At 36.9% G+C, this 20,438-nt stretch overlaps 1 protein-coding gene across 1 annotated transcript in view; it reads left to right on the forward strand.

The window, feature by feature from the left end:
- Positions 1–20,139, forward strand: part of c22h8orf34 (chromosome 22 C8orf34 homolog) — a 98,963-nt gene extending 78,824 nt beyond the window's left edge. The window contains exons 11-15 of the mRNA XM_065258099.1: positions 5,015–5,144; positions 11,409–11,881; positions 15,568–15,664; positions 17,229–17,276; positions 19,579–20,139. Coding sequence (XP_065114171.1) covers positions 5,015–5,144; positions 11,409–11,881; positions 15,568–15,664; positions 17,229–17,276; positions 19,579–19,586 — 756 coding nt within the window. The 3' untranslated portion in view covers positions 19,587–20,139. The remainder of the gene's footprint in view (positions 1–5,014; positions 5,145–11,408; positions 11,882–15,567; positions 15,665–17,228; positions 17,277–19,578) is intronic.
- Positions 20,140–20,438: the final 299 nt, after the last annotated feature.

Here is a 20,438-nt window from a genome sequence, read left to right on the forward strand (position 1 = left end):
AAGTCATTTCAGTGGGACGCATGTGCTCTGTGCTGTTATCGGCAGGTGCAGGCAGTATGTGATGCTGTAGGGCTCTTCTCCTGTGGTTTAGAGTTTAATCAGATAATACATTTGTTATTGTCCATTTCCCATTTGCTTTTGGCACCACGCCATGGAACATACATTAGGTAAGGGTGCCTGCCGCCAGCTGAAGTGGATTTAATAAACCTTTGTGTTAAGAATTAATTTCCGTTTCTTGTGCACTTATCCAGATCACCAGAGGGCAGGTGGTGGCTGCTACAGGTTCTATTATTTGCTGTTCAATTGTATACGAATTTAATCTGTTAGCGCTGAAATTATGTTTGATTTTGTTAATGGCCGTCTCAAGTGAAGGGCAAATGAAATAAACACAGACAGCCTGTATAAGGGTTGTTACGATATGGCACAACAAATGCATTATATGCAAGTGGCTTTTAAGAGATGCAGCTCTAGAGTTTTCCATTTGTTTGTTTTTCATTGCCAAATGTGAAATGGCAAATCTCTGTCGCAGTAAAGTGCTGCATGCAAATTAGTTTTTCCAAACTAGAGATGGCATGGGTTGCTACTTACAGTACATTAAATCAGTCACTTCCTCAGAGTTAAAGATTTTGAACTCTAACTTTTCATTCATGTTTCCAATTTTCCCCATCACATTTTGTATCTATAGCAAACAAACAGTGGTCGAGGCTTTCAGCTGGTTTTAAAAGCCCAGTCTGGAGGGATTGAGGTAATGTGGTTACTTCCATCGATGATTTTCTTCATCGCGCCCGGGCCGGCCGCCATTCTTTATTGTGCTTGTGGCAGGTTAGTGTGGGCAAAACTCAAGCCTCGGCGCTCTGTGTACACGCTAAACATCACTGTGGCTTAAGCCTGCGGCCTTCAGCTTGGTCGCAAAAGATCCAGAACGCCCAGATGTGACGGCAGGCAATGAGCCAGGACAATGTTGTCCTATGTGGTAAACACAAAGAAGCCAATTACGTATTTGAATTGACTCCTTTTGCCACCGACGGCATATGTAAATCTCAGACTTTCTCTTGTGGTTTTTGAACCTGCTTCCAATGAACTGGACTTTGTTTGAACAATTCCAGTGGCTGTGTGTGGCGCTTGACGTGCATTGACAAAGCCCACAGCTACAGTATAATAGCCTGTTAAATGTCCTTTAGAAGAAAATTGTCGTGCTTTCCCAAAGAGTATAAGAGTGAATGGCGGCTCGGTTGCCAGTGGTTCGGCCAATGAGGCGCACACGCAGCTCGTATTTGGTCCACACACGCTCTGGAGTACTTCAGATGTGGACAGCTGCTTTGTGGTCTCTTATTTTTACCCAAGTGGATTTCATTTCTGAAGGAATTGGATCCATGTTTGTGAGTGGATTTGTTGGACCGGTTGGTTAACACGCATTCCATGATTGTTTATTGCAAAACAGCTTATTTCTTTGGCGAGCATACCTCTCATGTCCTTTTATTACCCATGAGGTTTGCACGAGTGCAGACGGGATAGAGATGCGAATGTAAGCTTCAAACTAGTTTGACTCAGTCGGTTGTGAGTTGCATGCATGCATTATGATCAACTGTCGTCGTAAACCACAGTCATGCTGAGAGTAAGCATTGTACAGCCAGTGCGGTTCCAGGCTTTGCTTCACTTGAAAAGTATTTGAGATACACTAGGTTTGTATGGCTGATGATGTTCCTCTAAGCATAATCAACAAGCCACGCATTGGGCCAGAAAGGCGGAAACCACTGATTCATCGTCTGAATACTGATGCTGACAAACATATCTTGGCAGCGGCTCATCATTTCCGAAAATGTTACTATAAACTGTCATTCATATGTATTTGTTGTTTCTGTAAATGCAGATGTTTGTCTATAGAAAAATGCCCTTATGAGAGAAGAGATCTCTTCCCGGTGTGTTTGGATTAACGTCGCCTTGAGGGTTTGTGCGTTGTCGAGTTTGCGTGGGTATTATGTGTTTGTATGTGTGTCCTTCCTATCTGTATGTCGGGCATGACCTAACTGCTGCTTTGTTTGAATTAGCAGTGCATTTTGGCCCACAAAGCCAGAATCAGATATGCTTTTGTTTGTATGCATGTGTCTTGGGGTGTGTGGGTACGTACGTGTGTATGCTTGTGTTTAAATGCTCCAGATGGCTGATTGAAATGTTACAGAAACAAAGGAACATGTTGCATTTTTATACACTCCTAATCCATCTGTTCTACTTAGGGCATTGAGGATCTTTATGAAAGCCATCCAATGAAAATATCTCAGGGTTTAGTAAGATGTGCCAACCAAATGGTGAACCAAGACATAGATTTATATGTACCCAAGGCAGATGCTTTAATCTCAAATGATTTAAGGCATACTTTTTATCAGTATGTGTGTTTTCTGAGAATCAAACCCTGAACTTTTGTATCGCTAATGCAAAACTCTATCAGTTAAGCTACAGGAACACAGACGTGGATCCCATTACTAGGGTTTGGTATCGATTCAGATGTTCCAGATCGATTCCATTTCGATTCATAAGCTATCAAATCGATTCGATTTCAATTCTCTGTCCGATTTTCGATTCTGATTCTCGACTCTGTTTTTATATTCGATTCTCGATTCAACTCAATGAATATAGATTATATATTATATTATATTATAATATATTAGAATATAGACTGAATGAATGAATGACAGGCTCGCCTCTCGCTCCTTGGTAACATTGCGCTAGGGCTGTCACTTTTGTGAAAAAATCATTTTCGATTTTTAATATATAAGTGTTCATTAAATCGATTGTAAAATCGATTTTCCATGTCTAAAAAGACGTTTCCATTTTCAACGCCAAATAACAGACAAATGTAAAGAGAGCGCCTGAAACGCACAAGTCAGCAATATTTCTTATTCATTGTCATTAAGTTTCGTGCAGAATAAAAAACAGCAACAGTAGTGCAACATTCTCTAAAAAAATATACAGAGTGGACTGCTGCCATAAATGAAAAACATTACTGCAGGCTTCAACCGGCTGCTTTTATGATTTAGGCAATTCAAAAATTATTTTAAATAATGATTCGATCCATTTCAAACAACTGTTCAAAAATGAAACTTTAAATAGACTTACTTGAAGTTGAGAACATGCTGTGTATTTTTTTATTAAACGTAACCGACACTTAGGCGGCACTAGGCAGGCATAATGAAATGCGCAAAAAGACTAGGGCCATTACAAATTATTGGTCAGGAAAACAAGTCGATCAACATTTTAGGGGTCAAGAGCAGAGCGCTTTTCATTCATTATATGTCCATCTGTTGAGAAGACGCACTCCGACCGCACTGATGTCCCAGGGAAACTCGGGTACTTCGTTGCCAGCTGCGTATTTCGTACTGCAAATCTTTCATCACAAAATCGTGTCGCTGTCAGCTCGCAAAGGTGGCTCCTTGTCATAACTCATTATCTCCTGTAAGGTCACAAATTTGACGCTCTCTCGTGTTGCACAGGTTTATTGACGTTGTCCTCCATTTTCTTTGCAAAACACTAGATGCAGCGATTGAAAGTGTGAAACTATAGGTTTGTGAAATTGCTGGGTATTTTCTGTCTAGCTTTCGCACACCTACTGCACTTTCGGAATTCTTTATTTTCTTTTTCTGCTTGTTTGTGAGTTTTGTAACATCTATATTTTAAACTTTTTAATTCTTTTAAAATTAATAGTGTACATATTTGGTTAAAATCGATTGCCTATTTTCGTTTTCAAAACTTTTTTTGGTTGGTCCGATCGATTGTGCAATCGATTTTCGAACGAAAAGTGACAGCCCTACATTGCGCAAGGCAAAAAAAAGGGTGACATCTAGTGAAGAAGACTAGTAATTAGATTAACGTTTAATGTTTGCGGAAATAAAATTGGAAAAAATTCCATTTGTGGCCTGTGAGAATCGATTTTGAATCAACTACGGGAAAAAAAACGATTAATCGAAAAATCTTTTTTTTTGCCCAGTCCTACCCATTACCCTGCTGAAAAAGCATCTAAAACCAATCTAAACTCTCTAAATAGCAGTTTTTGCAATTAAATGTTTTGACTATGTGTAACTTGTAAAATAAAGTTAAAATAACTTAAGCTAATTCAACATACACTGTAAAAAGAAAAAGTTCGATCAACTTACAAAATTACGCCAATTGGTAACACCTAAACATTTTAATAAAAATAAAATAAAAATTAATAAATATTTTAGCTGTCACCAATTGTGTCATGTTTTTACTCAAAGTAAGAAAATTTAAGTTTATAAAACGTCTCGGGTTACATATTTCCTGAGAAGGGAACAAGACGCTGTGTCACTATGGCAATGTAGCAATTTCTCTTGAAAGGGAACTTAATTTTTTAGGTGTTACCAAATAAAGTACGTTTATTTTAAGTAGAGCATCTTTCACTTTTTACAATGGTCAACTTATTGGAGTTTTTAGTGTGTGCTGTTTCATTCAGCAGAACAACCAATGCTAGTCCAAAAATCAGACTCATACTCTCTTACGTTGTCTGGCAAGTATGCATGTTATAAATAACCAAAATCATTACAAACAAATGTGATTTTCATTTTCATTCATCTTTTTTTGTGCAGTATGTTATTGAAGTTTATTCTCCAAGCTTTGCGTCGAAAGCCTGTTTTCATAATCTCCGAAAACCGCTAAATATATTATGGTAAAATAGAGTAATTGTAGGATCGCTACGCTGCGTTCCATCATTCATTTTTGGATGCCCAGAGTTTATTGATTGTACTTCAAAATCTAGTAACCACTACTGAGCGTCTAGTGCGGTGTTCACAAATAAAAATTCTGCCTTTGCTGCCACGCAGGCTTTTATCCCAAAGCTTTGTGGTTTCCAGTGTTTTTCTAATTTCTCTTAAAAAAAATAATTGGCCCTCATTATAACATAAATGGCACAGTCTTGTAACCATAAGAAGTATGTAAAAAGAGTGTAATTCAAAGCTCCCAGTTCTTCTAACGTGACTCTGTGCTCTGTTTCGCGCGTGTGTAGCGTCATCCAGTCTGGGCATCGGATGTGAAGCCGATCAGAGGCACAAGCCCCCAGACGTCCAGACGTGCTCTGCAACTCCAGGACTCCCTCTTCTCTAAAGAACTGGAGAACATGGGCAAACATCTTGCCGGTAGGTTTTTGGCACCCAGACACATATAAAACAGGCCGTACCTTTCCATTACTACCCGACACTGTCAGAGGCCACACATCTGAAAGTCTACACCACGTTCCCGTCTGCGTGTGAACATGGGGGAAAAGGCACATGATTGGCTAATTAAAAGCTGATCCACTTATTAAAAAATACCAGCCATCTTTTATTCATTTAATATTGCCTCCACCGCAGTCTGAGCTTGTTAGTGACGCTGTGAAGCGACAAATCGCTGTCTGCAGATGATCAAACTCAGTCAGTGGTTTTTATCGGGTTTGATCTCGCAGACCTTTGTGCGACATGGTGTTCCAAAACCAAAGGGAGCAACAGAAACCAGAGCCAAGAAGTCCGACATGTGTCGCGCAGTTGTTTGTTTATGTACGTCCTGCTTTATTTTTATTTCAGTTGTTGTTGTAACGTTTTTAAGGACACTAAATTGGCAAAGCAGCTTTGTGTGTACTCGGTAATCCCTACACTCTGAAAATGGCTGGGTTATTTTTAAGCCATGTTGAGTAAATATTGAACAGAACTCATCGCTGGCCAAAATTGACCCAATGTTGGGTTTGTTTTAATCCAACTGCTGGTTTATTATAACCCATGGTTGCATAACAACAACCCAACAATTACCCGCATGGGGTAATTTTTAACCAAGCATGTTTTCTGTCAATATTTGGACAAGTTTATAAATCATACAGAATAATGTTTGTTTAAAATTTAAAACAGTAAAAAAGGGGTTGGTGGGGGAAGGGAATATATGAAGAGTTTGGTTCCAAAACGCAATAAATCCAATCTTATTTCGAAAAAAACATGTTTTCTGTGACAAGAAAAGTAACAAGATGAAAACCACTATTTTCTGTTACAAACTTTCGCATAGCATCTTAAGGTTATAATAACATAAAAAATTAAAATCCATAATTTGATTTGCAAAGATTTATTATAAAATAAATCCAAAGTTTATTTTTAAAATTCTATAAATCTATTGAATCAATTTATAAATGTGCATTCATCTTTTGCCATGTTATATTCATTTAGTTAACTAGTTGTATATACTGATTAAAAAAGAAACATTAATGGCATTAACCAAAACACTTACTTTGTCATATTAAGAACACTGTCATTGCTGCGATTATACTTGGGACGTCGTCGCTGAACTTTTTTGACAGCGATCAGCTGTAAAATGTTGGGTCCTGTTCAATTTTCGTTGGCTTTGCGTAAAATAAAAGTTTTTATAAGATACTCTGGGGTCAATGTGTTAGCATGACAGAAGCTTGATGCTGTCGGGGAACAAGCAACCGGCATTTTCCGATTCCCGAGTGCCTCTCACGTAAACGATTAGATGTTGATGGCTTACGTTTCTTTCCCGTCACAGAAAACCACCACAGGTTTATCAGTGCCATTAAAGTATTATTTTGTTTTTGTTTGTTTGTTGATCACGAAGTAGAAAGTAGATGAGGAAAACTAGGATTCTGTGTGTATTCAACGCGCTGCCATTATTGTTTACAATGCGTGGAATGGTGCGCTGTGATTTGTTGAGTGGATTTATTGCATTCTGCAGAAAAGGAGGACTGGCGTTTATTAAATTTGGAAAAAAGGGAGAAAAGATGGAAGAATAACACGGCAGATATTGGATTTTGCGTAAAATTAAGACTTTACTTTTAAATACTAACCTGATACAATATTGATTTTGGCAGTAACTCATTTATTTTTTTTTAAAATGGCGTTTATCACGTTTTGGAACCAAACTCTTCATTAACTTATTTCTAAAAAATATATACCCTAAATGTGACAGGTTAATAAAATGAGGTGTTTTGAGAAATGTCGCTGACTACAATTCACCCACATGCTTTGCTTTTTGACTTTTTCCAGACAGACAAAACATTTTTGGTCCATCCAGCACTAATCCATTAGGTGTCTTTGTAGTCTGAGAGTCAAAAAACCACATATATCAGATGTTTACAAACATAATCCAGACCGCACGTCCAAATGTGGTTGGAAACCAAATTAAAATCTGATATTTTTTGGAATGTGTTTTAGTCGGATTTTAAGTATTTATATATTTAATTGTGACTCATATCATAAATGTGCAATATTCTTTGGGACTACGCCCGAATACACATTTGCTTGTGTTCTTATCATGTCGATGTGAATGTCAAGACTAGATGTTATTCTCACTTTTTTCACAGTTTAGCAGTGGGCTGCATGATTGTGCATGTGGGAAGTGTTTATCTTTTGTGTTTCGAATGTTGCATGCTTGTTATTCCGTGACCGAGTGAGCGGAAAGATGTGATATCACTCCACGGGAAAATCGGTTTGGTCCTCTCAGATGGCATTTATTTAAAGCCGTTTGTCTGTGGAGCTCCATCTGAATAGAGACGTCCCTATAAGGCCAAGCATTTAGGCTCATTCAACAGCCTAATTTCCCCCTTTCATGCTTTTATTAGCTGTTAATATGCTCCATGTTGAAAGCCAGGCCTCTACTTTAATCTCATTACTACCTCAATTATGTGGTCAGCTGAATCCCCAGACACCCTTTTCATTTACGATCAGTCTGCATTTCTTTGTTAAAATCAGGGATTTTAATGTTTTTTGCTTGACTTTTCCCCAAAGGACAACGTTATTGGTCATTTCGTAACAGCGGAGAACAGCTTTTCACCACTTTGTGAGAAATAAAAACATTTGTTTCAGCTGTTTGGATTTATTTGTCCGATCATCTCCTCTGATCGTTTGTCTCTTCCGCTTGGAGATGATATGTTCTTTGGTTATTTAGGAAGAAAAGATCCGGAATCAATAAAGTTGCATATGTTCTAAATGATGGGTTTGCGTGCTTGAAGATTGTAGCCTTGTGGGAAGCACATTTGCTTTTTTTTATCTAGAACTGTTTATAATAGATCAGTTCTGCTGCTTTTAGTTAACTTTCTCTCTTTCAATCACCCCGCATTCTGTTTCTTTCTTTGTCTTTTTGTTTCAGGGTTATCATAACTTATAGTTCCTTTATATGACTGAATATAAAGGGACAATACACACAATAGTATTAGATCATTAAGAAACTTAAAAGAAATGTGTTTTATATTCCGTTTGTAGTATTTGAGATTTAAATATGGAATGAAGTGTAATAATGTATTGCATTCCATGTCAGGAAAAATGGTCAAAATATCTAGGCTACCACAGCTGGCACCGGGGTTGCACCCTTACAAAAAGCACAGCTTTGCACCTTAAAGGGACACTCCACTTTTCTTTAAACATATGCTAATTTTCCAGCTCCCCTGGAGATAAACATTTGATTCTTACTGTTTTGAAATCCATTCAGCCGATCTCCGGGTCTGGCGCTAGCACTTTTAGCATAGCTTAGCACAATCCATTGAATCTGATAGGCGTAGTGATATTATGCACTGCCCAAAATAGTCCCCTTGGTTACTTTCAATAGCAGGGGACTATTTTCGGGCACTGCGTAATTTCACTACGCCTGCTGCCGCCATGTTACATTAGCAAAGTCCTTGCTTATTATTACGCATTAAGTTTTAAATGGTTATTTTTAGAGCTTGGCTAATGGTCTAATCAGATTCAATGGATTGTGCTAAGCTATGCTAAAAGTGGTAGCGCCAGACCCGGAAATCAGCTGAATGGATTCCAAAACGGTAAAAATCAAATGTTTAACTCTACACTGTAAAAAATAAATTGTTGGCTCAATGAATTATTTTTTAGTAACTAGTTCCACAGAAATTTTACGTTCACTCAATTTCTGTCTCCAAAGTGTTACCTGGATTGATGTTTTTTAGTTGGCCCAAATTTGACTCAAATATAAAAAAATATGTTGGCTCAATTAGCTTTATAGTTCATTCAACTAAAATGTTTTAATCAGTTGAATCTTTAAAAACTTACAGCAAAGACTCTGTCAATTAAAATTTAAGTATTCACTCAATGTTTTATGTGTTACTTCAATTAATATTTATTATTTGGGATTTTTTAAATAACATTTTTAAATTATTTATCAAATAATTTATGCTGGTGTTGTAAACAAAATAATTAACTTCAGTCACATAAAAACAAAAGCTTTTTATTCACTTATCATACAGACTGAACATACAGAATTAAGTCTTCTTTAAATAGAGGGCATAAAATAAAATGAATTAAATCGCATGTTTAATGCCACAGAGATATCAGAGCCAGCAGTCGGTTTCTGATGGGCTTGCCGAGGCGAGGCTGCGCTGGGCGGGGTGTGAGCGCTTAAGTGTCTGTGATTTTCTGGAGCTCATCTGGAGCTCTTCTCCGTCCGAAAGTGTCCGAGCACATTTTTAAATAGACGCTATCTATATTAACCGACCGCATATTTAAACTTAAAGCACATACATTCACGCCTGAACAACTCTTAAAATTACATTTTGTTACCAAATAACAGTAATATTGTGAGCATTTTGTTGTCAGGAAACATAGCTGTCATAAGTCCACATATTTACCTGATTTGTCTTAATTAGTTCAGTCAACATAGCCATTCTGAATGTTGACTGAATTTGGAAATAACCATTCACTTAATGTTTTAAACACAGATTTATCTAGACTTAAAATAATATGTCTACTCAACTAAGCCCAAACAAGAAAATTGGTTTAACTTATATATTTTTGCCCTTCCAACATTTCATTAATTGGATTTTTTACAGTGTAGGGGAGCTGGAAAATGAGCATATTTTCAAAAAAGTGGAGTGTCCCTTTAAGAGTTCATACTGTATTAGTACCTAATAGTACATGTTTGGATATTTTTAAAAGGTGTTGCCCCAGTAACAGGTGGGGTACATATTTTGACCATTTTTTCTAACAGTGTATGCCAGGGTTCTCAAACTCAAACTGGCTTGCTTGGGGCCATTACTGAGATTAACATTGCGTCGAAAGGTCGCAAAGCTATTTTAACATAAAACCCAGCATTTTTCATAATGCATAATAGCATGTCAAGCTCATAACGCTTCCACTGTAAAAATGCATCTCGGGACCCTTGCGTCCTATTCCATTGCTTCATTGTCTTTATATGGTATTGTTTGCCATCATCACAAATGATTGATGTTCATATAATATTTTAACAACAAATTCTTTCCAACAAATTCTTTACATGTGTGTTTTGCTGAGAAATTACTGGATCAAGTTCCTGTATACCATTTAAATTGGAGTTCAGGGGTTTGTGATTACTTCTGATTGAATACAGACCTAACAATCTGATTATCCATTTACAAAATTAAATATATCACATGCCGGAAAAGCTGTATACACAACAGTCTGAAAGAGTTTCCATAATGGGAATTAATTTGAAAAGCTGTGTCATGACATCACATTCTGCATTCGCATTAGTAATCTGGACAACATGCATGTGTTTTACATTTTAGAGCGGAAGAGTAATGCTGTTTCTGGGTGAAATACTGTAACTGTTCACACAAGCAAGCGAGGAAAGGATTCAAAAATGCATATCAAGCTTATACATAATATTTATAATATCTCACATCATTTTCTTAGAATTCCTAGTACATAAACCACTTGAATGATGGTTGTGGGCTTAGTTTTGTTTGTGTAAATGCATGGCACAGTTTCCTCTGTCCAGATGCTTCAACTGAAAATGAGTTTTACAAACAAAAATATTTGATTTGCTACCAACAAAGCAAACAAGTATGTTTACATAAACCCAGAACATTGAGCAGCTCCTGTACTCACACAAAGTAAACATGCCATCCAATTTACAGTTTACAGCCGACTGTAAAAACTTCTGCCCATGACTTTTAAAAGACGGCAACAAACTTCAGGAAATGATTTCGGTGGTTTTGTTAACGGGAATCTATGAATGGTTAATGTCACACGGATGTGTTTTTGTGTTATTGGCAATCCCACATGCTTTTAATGGTCTTTTTTAAACGTCTTTTTCTTAATAATGTTCGAATTACATTTGTGTCATTTCATCCAGTATGCTGATCGAGACAGGATTTTATTGCTAAAATGTGATTGTCTGTGTTGCATGTGGGTGTTAGGATATTCAAGGAATGTTTTAAATAATATACTGCATTCATGGGCTTTCCTACAAAGTCAGAATTAAATTCAGATTTATTTTTTTAGATTAAGAAAACAACAGACACAAGTCTGTAAAACACAACCTCTTCTGGAAACCATTCCCATCATTTTAGGCCTGTAGTCATGTAAAACCACATCAGCGAGCCGTGGTCTTTATTTCCCCCCTGTTGGTAATTTTATGTTTTGTTGTCCTCATTTCATCAGAGGTGGAGAAAGATTTGGCCAAGCTGGCAGAGCAGGGGAAGCTCAACCGGAGTCCAAACAGTCCTCACAGGAGCTTGCTTTTGACACCCCTCTTCCACACCACCAACAGCCAGCCTGTTCTCGGACAGACATCCAGACCGCAGTCTCCCAGTAGCCTTTCCGCAAAGACCACAGGCTTACCCCTGCACAACACCAAGCCCACCACACTGGTCATGGGCCGGACGTCTCCCAGTAACCCCAGCAGTCGTGCCCAGACCCCTAGCGGAGCACGGACTCCGAGCAGACCTATGACCCCCAACAGTCTCATGATGCGATCATTTACTGCTGGGAGTCATGGAAATCCAGAGCGTGTGTATGGACGCTCCAGAAGCCGGCCGGTCACGCCAACCGGACAAATAACCAGGCCGATCCTTACACCGCCAGGCCTGAGCACTACAGATTTATATGGAGGTCTGTGGAGCACACTAACCGAGGTATGCATGCATTACATTGTTGCATTTATAAGTGCATTTGAAAATATTGTAATGTTGAGCATATTGGAAGCTAAGTGGAGCCAAGAACCATTTTATGTAGCTTTGAGTTGGTGTGTCAGGTGGGAAATGTTAAAACTCACCTTTGGTTAACCTCATAAACCTCAGGTCAATGAGTTTAAAATCACACATGCTTACTGTTATTGTACCGGTTAGCTCGTAAAAGCTGTAGGCTGTGTAATATTCTATTGTCCATGTCTGTCTATGGTCTATTCATCTCATGCACTATTGATATAGAACAACAGAATATGAAACGATCCACGGGAAACTAAAGGATGGATATATTTGCCCAATCCTCGCTTTTATTATACACAAGTCGCACCTATAAATATTCAACAGCCGTGAACAAGAATCTCATTGTTAGCTCATATCCTGATGACTGAACATTGTGTAGATATTCAGTCTCTGGATATCGATATCCACCTGCACATCTCATTCAGTTCACAATGAGAAATACAGTAACAGAGTTGTCAGATGATTTGTTTCTCTTTACTGTTTTTCCGTACAGCGAAACGTAGCGTAGATGCACGAGAGCTTCCTGCTTGGCCCATACTACCAATACTTAAAAGAGTGAAAAATGGAAACACATAAACTGACTTTAGAAGGGAACAGAGGGCAATTTATTTATTAAAGGTGGGCTCAAAGGATTTGACCCAGAGGTGTAGTTATTTGAAAAGAAAAGAAAACCATCTGTAGGGGGAATGAGCCTGACATGCACGTTCAGCGGGTCTCGGCATCTTAAGTTTCAAGTTCACAGAGGATTTTACTGCTGCTCTCCTGCCGCCTTTCAACACAGACATAAGCACTTTCCCCTATAAACCCGTGAGACTTGCTGAATACTGGAGCTGAATACTGCATGGATCATCTTAAAATAAGGATATTATAAGATTCAGATAATCTCAAAATTATAATAGTCATGATTCAGATTACTACTTGTGTGGTGCTTTTGTGGATGTGAAGAAAAAATCATACTACAATGACCCTCTTATGAATATGTTGATACTAACTTAGAGAATTAATTTCTTTTTACCCTTACGAAAATTAACCATGGTTTATTTATGGTTTTTGAAAACCATGGTTGTCAAAACCATGATTATTTTGTGGTTCCCATGGTTTTACTACAGTAACCATGTTTTTTTGGTTTTAACTGTAGTAAAACTATGGTTAATTTTCTTAAAGGTACTCTAACAATATGAATTTAAAAGAGATTTCAACTTCCTAAAGGAAATTCCAGTCAGTACAAGTCAGAAATCAGAGAAGAAGAAAAAAGCTATAACTGATAATCTGTCAGATATAAGAAGCAACAAAACCGAAAATTAAAAAGAAGCAACCAATCACTATTCAGGGTGCATATACACTAACAGAAAAAAATGGTTAAACAATGGTCCCTAGTTGTGACCTAGGGGTGGTACCTTAAAAATACATCTTTGTTCCTTAAAGGGACACTCCACTTTTTTTGGAATAAAAAGCAAATTTTCCAGCTCCCCCAGAGTTAAACATTTGATTTTAACCGTTTTGGAATCCATTCAGCCGATCTCCAGGTCTGGCACTAGCACTTTTAGCATAGCTTAGGATAATCCATTGAATCTGATTAGACCATTAGCATCGCGCTCAAAAATAACCAGAGTTACGATATTTTTCCTATTTAAAACTTGACTCTTCTATAGTTACATCTAACACAGTCTCACCCCATTTCGTCAATATTTGACGACACTTGACCATTCGTCATATGTTGACGTGAAGGGTATACCTTTCGCGTAATTTTTTGACGAACTGGGGACTTCAATACTATTACGTCCGTTGCATTCTCTTTCCTATTTTATTACCATTTGCGCGTCGGTTTAGGGTTAGATTACGCAAAATTAAACAGTGTACGCGAAATTAAACAGTGTACGCGAAATTAAACAGTTGTCACCTGGCATTGGGGTTAGAAACAGTTGTCACCTGGCGTTGGGGTTAGAGTTAGGTTTGGGTAGGGATGTCATTATGTAAATCTAACCCTAAACCGACGCGCAAATGGTAATAAAATAGGAAAGAGAATGCAACGGACGTAATAGTATTGAAGTCCCCAGTTCGTCAAAAAATGACGCGAAAGGTATACCCTTCACGTCAACATATGACGAATGGTCAAGTGTCGTCAAATATTGACGAAATGGGGTGAGACTGGGTTGTTACATCATGTACTAAGAAATTAGTAAATAAAATTAAAAGTTGCGAGTTTTTTAGGCCTATATGGCTAGGAACTATACTCTCATTCTGGCATAAGGAATTTGCTTTGTACCATGGCTGCGGGAGGCACAATAATATTACGCAGTGCCTGAAAGTAGTCCCCTGCTATTGAAAGTTACTATTTTCGAGTGATGTGTAATATCCAGTCCCTCCAGAAAAACGTGATTATGCGATCGCATGATTCAATGCATAATCAGCCAAAGTCTGCATATTTATGCGGGGGTCGCATTTTTTAAAATACGCCGCACTTTCGCCTCATAAATTGCAGATTTCTGCTCGCAAAAAATATGTTGGACTTGCATGATTTCAAAGTCCCCGCATTTTCAAAGCAAAAAGTCATATATATCTTAGCAGAAAGTTGAAAAATTTTGCATTTTCTTCACACATGCGCAGCCATGTCCCCTGTTGTCATGGGAATGTTAGGAAGTGACGTAATTACGCGACGTGAACATCAGTAAAAGCTGCACACAATTTTGGCAAGTTCCCGCAATTTCATTGCATAAAATTGCATAAATATCCCGCATATTCCATTACATTTTTTAAGAAAACGTGCCACAAGATCAAGGATTTTTTTCCTGCAACAATCACAAAAAAATTGTTTTTCTGGAAGGACTGAATATCATTGTGCTTGCTGCAGCCAGGGTACGACAGCAAAGTCCTTGATTATTACGCCAGAATGAGAGTATAGTTCCAGGCTATATCTGCCTAGGAAATCATAACTTTTAATTTTCTGTCGGTCTTAGTAAACGATGTAACTACAGAAGAGTCAAGTTTTAAATGAAAAAAAAATTGAAACTATTTGGTAAATTTTATTGTGACGCTAAATTGTCTAATCAGACTCAATGAATATTGCTAAGCTATGCTAAAAGTGGTACCGCCAGACCCGGAGATCAGCTGAATGGATTCCAAAACGGTAAAAATCTAATGATCAAAACAAAAAAAATAAAAAACAATCAGACAAAGTTGTATATACATAGTTGGAAGTGCCAATTATAAAGAGATAGTGTTCACATGTATATAAAGAGATCTGTACATGCACACAATTAGGTACCCATACATATACACACATACATACACACCCCCATGACATAATTACCCCCATATACATATCATTTCAGGTTTGAATGGCATTTTATCAATGTACTGTAAGTAAGTCAACAGGAGATAAACCAATACAATACTGTATGTTTAACACTTAGAACAAACCCCTAACCAGAAAGATTCTGACCAACCCAGTCAGGCTGGTTTGGATAAAGTGGTTTTAGAGGGTTGTTGGGAGACCAGCATGTGCCAGCTAAGACCACCCAACCACTTAAAACCATTTAAGCAGTATCAAGAAGTGTGAATACAGTGCTGTCTCGCAATGGCTGTTATTGTAATTCTAGTGTTTGTGTTTGTAGGATGAATTTTACAAGCAGTTGCAGGCGGTAAGAAAGCCCTGGCGGATCCCTGGTGACACAGACGGCGATTGTCTTGAACCGCCTGAGCAGGACAAATGTGAGTATCTCAGCTCCATCTCATGAACTGAATGAACCCTGGAGCTTAAAAACTTAAGATTTTAGTGTATACTTTTCTGATAAAAAAAAGAAAAACACTTTTTATGGATTTATAGATCGGCAAGTCTGAGATTCTATGGAGACGTATTAATGATCATATCGGGTTTCTAGCTCCTTGGAAATAAATGAGTCAGGTCGAGGGAGCTACTTCCAAGCGTTTAAAGCAGCACTTTTATGGCTTTCAAAGTCTTCACATATCTAAGAGAGCAGCATGCGTGTGGCTTTAGAGTTTGAAAAATATCAGACACTTTTATTAGGTTGATATGGTCTCATAAACATATCTTGAACTTCCATTACAGTGCATCCCTGAAAGATTTAAACATGCTCAGAGTCGTATTTGTTCAAATGATCCTCCGTCATCACTAATAAATACTGTCGGTCTCATTTTTCACTCATCACTCTTTGAACGTGACATGGCCAGAATCTTGGTGTCCCACAAGAACCATTATTGTATTAAATGACCTCTGTATTATACCATATTAAAGATTTAACTTATAGAGAGAGTCCCTCAGTTTATGGTTAATGAAAAAATGATTGTGGTTTTTATCAGCACGAGGACATTTGTCTGTTTTTGATTTAATGTAGGTTTATCACAATGACAAAAATGCTTGCAACAACCTTGATTAGAGTGAAGTAGTTTTTTGAGAAATTGTCTCTTTTCCACTTAAACTCGGAAACGCTATTTAGATAAAGTAAATATTTGTTATAGATCTGGTGTAATATTTTTGGTAAACAAATGATTTGACATATGTTTGGAACTCGCAACGAACTGCGCATGGAAATGTTTATTTAAATTTTAAATGAAAATCACAGGGAAAGATTTGTAGACAAGCGCAATATTGTACACACACTCCAAGCTCTAATATAAAATGAAAAGTAACTATACATGACATTCAGCTCAGTTTTGCCAAGAAAATATCTTGCAAAAATTAGTATATTTTGCTATAAGTCTCTACTTGCTAGCTTGTCATGCCAGCCTCGCTATTTAAAGAAACATGAGCGCACAGTCTGTTAGTGAGAAAAACCTGGCACTGCCAACATCAGGTCGTGACAAAATGCCACCTGGCATCCAGAACATTTGGTGATTGGCTCCGCTATGGCTGTTGACACTGTCTAGCGGTGTTTGGCATGTGGCAAACCAGGGTTATGAATAGGCACCGAGAGCGTGCCATAACAATTTCCTGTTATTGCAAAAACTTCCACAATGCGGTAACCTCCAACCCTTAAAAAGTGCTCCGTTGCTTCCAAATTTCATGCTTGTAAAATATTGGCCTTATCCTAAAAGAATTGGCTTCTCTGGTATATGACCAGTAAATAGGCTTTATTTGACCAACTCAAACACCGTCTTTGCTTACTTTTATGATTCTCTGCTGTTTTTTGCCCCTTTGTTTTTATGTTTCAGGGATTAAATGATGCTGTCTCAGTGATTTTGGATCATATGTTTAATCAAGTGCCAAATTTGAAAGCATTTACTAGTTGTTCATGTGTATTTTGGCTCGTTTCAGGTAATCCAAGCAGAGTGAGGGATAGCAGCAAGAGATCAGTGTTTTCAGGTAAGCATTCCAACACATGAGAGCCAGAACTGTGGCCACAAAAATATGATGAAGTGCCTGTTGTTAAAAGACCTGCTTTAACTGACAGCACCTTGGAAAAGGGACTGTTTATGTCTGTCAATGACTTAATATTCCTCAAACCATTGAATGTTTGCCTGAAAAATGACTCAGCCTTCATTTATGTATTTACAAATAGAATAGAATAGAATTAAACTAGAATAAGAATAGAATAGAATAGAATAGAATAGAATAGAATAGAATAGAATAGAATAGAATAGAATAGACTATTGAATAGAATAAGACTAGACTAGACTAAGAATAAGACTAGAATAAGACTAGACTAGACTAGACGAAGAATAGAATAAGACTAGACTAGACTAGACTAGGCTAGACTAGGAATAAGAATAGAATAAGACAAGACTAGACTAGACTAGACTTGATTAGATTAGATAAAACTAGACTAGACTAGGAATAAGAATAAGAATAGAATAAGACTAAACTAGACTACAATTTAAATAGAATTGAATAAGACTAGAATAGAATAAGACTATACTAGACTAAGAACAAGACTAGAATAAGACTAGACTAGACTACACTAGACTAGAATAAGACTAGACTAGGCTAGGCTAGACTAGAAGAACAAAACAGAATAGAATAAGACTAAACTAGACTAAGAATAGAATTGAATAGAATAGAATAAGACTAGACTATCTAGACTAGACCAGAATAAGACTAGAATAGAATAAGACTAGACTAGAATAGACTGGACTAAGATTAAGATTAAGACTTGACTGCACTAGACAACACTAGACTACACTAGACTAGACTAGAATAGAATAAGAATAGAGTAGAATAGAATAAGACCAGACTAAACTAGACTATCTAGACTAGACCAGAATAAGACTAGACTAAAATAAGACTAGACTAGAATAAGACTAGACTAGAATAAGACTAGACTAAACTAGACTATCTAGACTAAACCAGTGGCCGGTTGCATAAAACTTTAAGACTAGTCTTAAAAGTTAGTCATGAATTTTTTTTTTCTTCAAGACTGATCATAACTGTTTTGAGTATGTTACATAGAAAGGTAAATTGGTCTAATTTCAATCCAAATAATAAGACTGATTAGCCCTAACTAATTGCTAGTTAGTCAGAATCATTCTTAAGACGCAGTCTTAATGTCACGGCTATGTTTATGCGACCGGCCACAGAATAAGACTAGAATAGAATAAGACTAAACTAGAATAAGACTAGACTAGACTAAACTAGACTAGAATAAGAATAGAGTAGAATAGCATAGAATAAGATAGACTAGAATTAGACTAGGCTAGGCTAGAATAGAATAGAATAGAATAGAATAGAATAGAATAGAATAGAATAGAATAGAATAAGACTAAACTAAACTAGACTAAGAATAGAATAGAATAGAATAGAATAGAATAGAATAGAATAGAATAGAATAGAATTAGACTAGACTAGACTAGACTAGAATAAGACTATTGAATAGAATAAGACTAGACTAGACTAAGAATAAGACTAGAATAAGACTAGACTAGACTAAGAATAGAAAAGAATAGAATAAGTCTAGACTAGACTAGACTAAAATATCTCTATGGCTCATTATCACATTATCCTAAAAGCTCCTGTCTGTCATATTGGAAAATATAATTAATTCTAGTTTATTGTATTTAAGTGCCAGATATAGCAACAGCTCTGTTTATACAGATATTAAGTACATTATGTTACCTTAGTTCTTATGTTCTATGTTACTTTCCATTGTTAGTAGCTTATACTGTAGCTAGATTATAATGTAACTATAAGTAAGTTGTAGCTTCTCAAGTGCACTGGGATCAGATTTGTAGTTGGGAATTTAGGACTGTATTCGGACCCTGTGTTTTGGAAATAGGCTGTCTGATGGCCGTTTCTATTGACTTAGCTGGGTGCCACTGAAGCATGTGACCGAGTCAATGTAATGACGATGGTGTCTCCTCTGTGGTTTGACTTCTTGAGCCCAGCCGAGGATTTACAGTTAGAGAGGGCAGACTGGCCTATACAGTCAAATGCAGCACAGTAGAACTGGGCTAACCTGAGTGCCGAATCTTCTGACCTCATTCATTCCCACACCATGAAATGGATGACAACTCCGACACCAGCTCATTTTCCATTCTCACATATATATTTGACATGTTCAAATATTAGAGGGTGTTTTTATGATAATTACTGAGGCTATTATGCTTATTAGTGGTTATATGGACCTGATGTCCGTTTCCAGGCAACTGATGTTTTCTTTGCTTTTCTACAGGTTTGTAATGATGTGTGGAGAAGACACAGAGCCAATCAAACATTTATGCAATTTTAAGGGGCATTTAAATATTTAACATATTTTTTTAATTTTGACCAAAAGAAAGATTGTGTACTTTTTCCACAGATGCAAATATTTCTTAGAATTAAAAATGTGTTATGAAGTACAACCATTTGAAATGATAGAATGTAATACAGTATATGAAAAGCCTGCACTTGAATTTTTTGTCTGTCAGCATGCTTGTTGTCTGTTCATCAAAGAAACATATTTATTGCTGCCTTGCATTAATAAACACAATTTATCACTTTAGGTGCCAAATCAATAGTTAAAAAGGGATTTTTTTTATAAATCTTTTCAAATGAACTACATTATGGCATATAAGCAAAGAAAATGAATGTTCTTGTTTGTTTAATGTTGTTGGACATGCACAGCACTGCCCTGCAGCTGACCTCAGCATGACACTTTCTCATTTCCAACAGTATTGTGTGTCTAAAACTAGTGAGGACAAATTTTTAAATATATACATTACTTTGACTTTTATACCCACAGAAAAATGTAGCCTGTTACACCTCTTATATCATTATATAATGTGAAATAAAATGATTTGTATAAAGTTTCATTTGTCTGAATCTCTGCAAAGTTTCTCTAATCTTCCCTAACTTCTTTATTACATTTTTACTTTCTCTCTTTACTTGATTCCTGCGATCTTTGTTTTAATTCAAGAACAGACTGTATTTTATGAAGCATGTACCATATTATACATGTACATATTTATACACTGTAAAAAAGTTAGTTGGCTTCACTTTAAAAAAGAAGTAAGTTACCTGGTTGCCTTCAAATTTTGAGTTACAATATTTTTA

This window comes from Paramisgurnus dabryanus, chromosome 22 (genome assembly GCF_030506205.2).
Source record: "Paramisgurnus dabryanus chromosome 22, PD_genome_1.1, whole genome shotgun sequence".
Lineage (NCBI taxonomy): Eukaryota > Metazoa > Chordata > Actinopteri > Cypriniformes > Cobitidae > Paramisgurnus > Paramisgurnus dabryanus.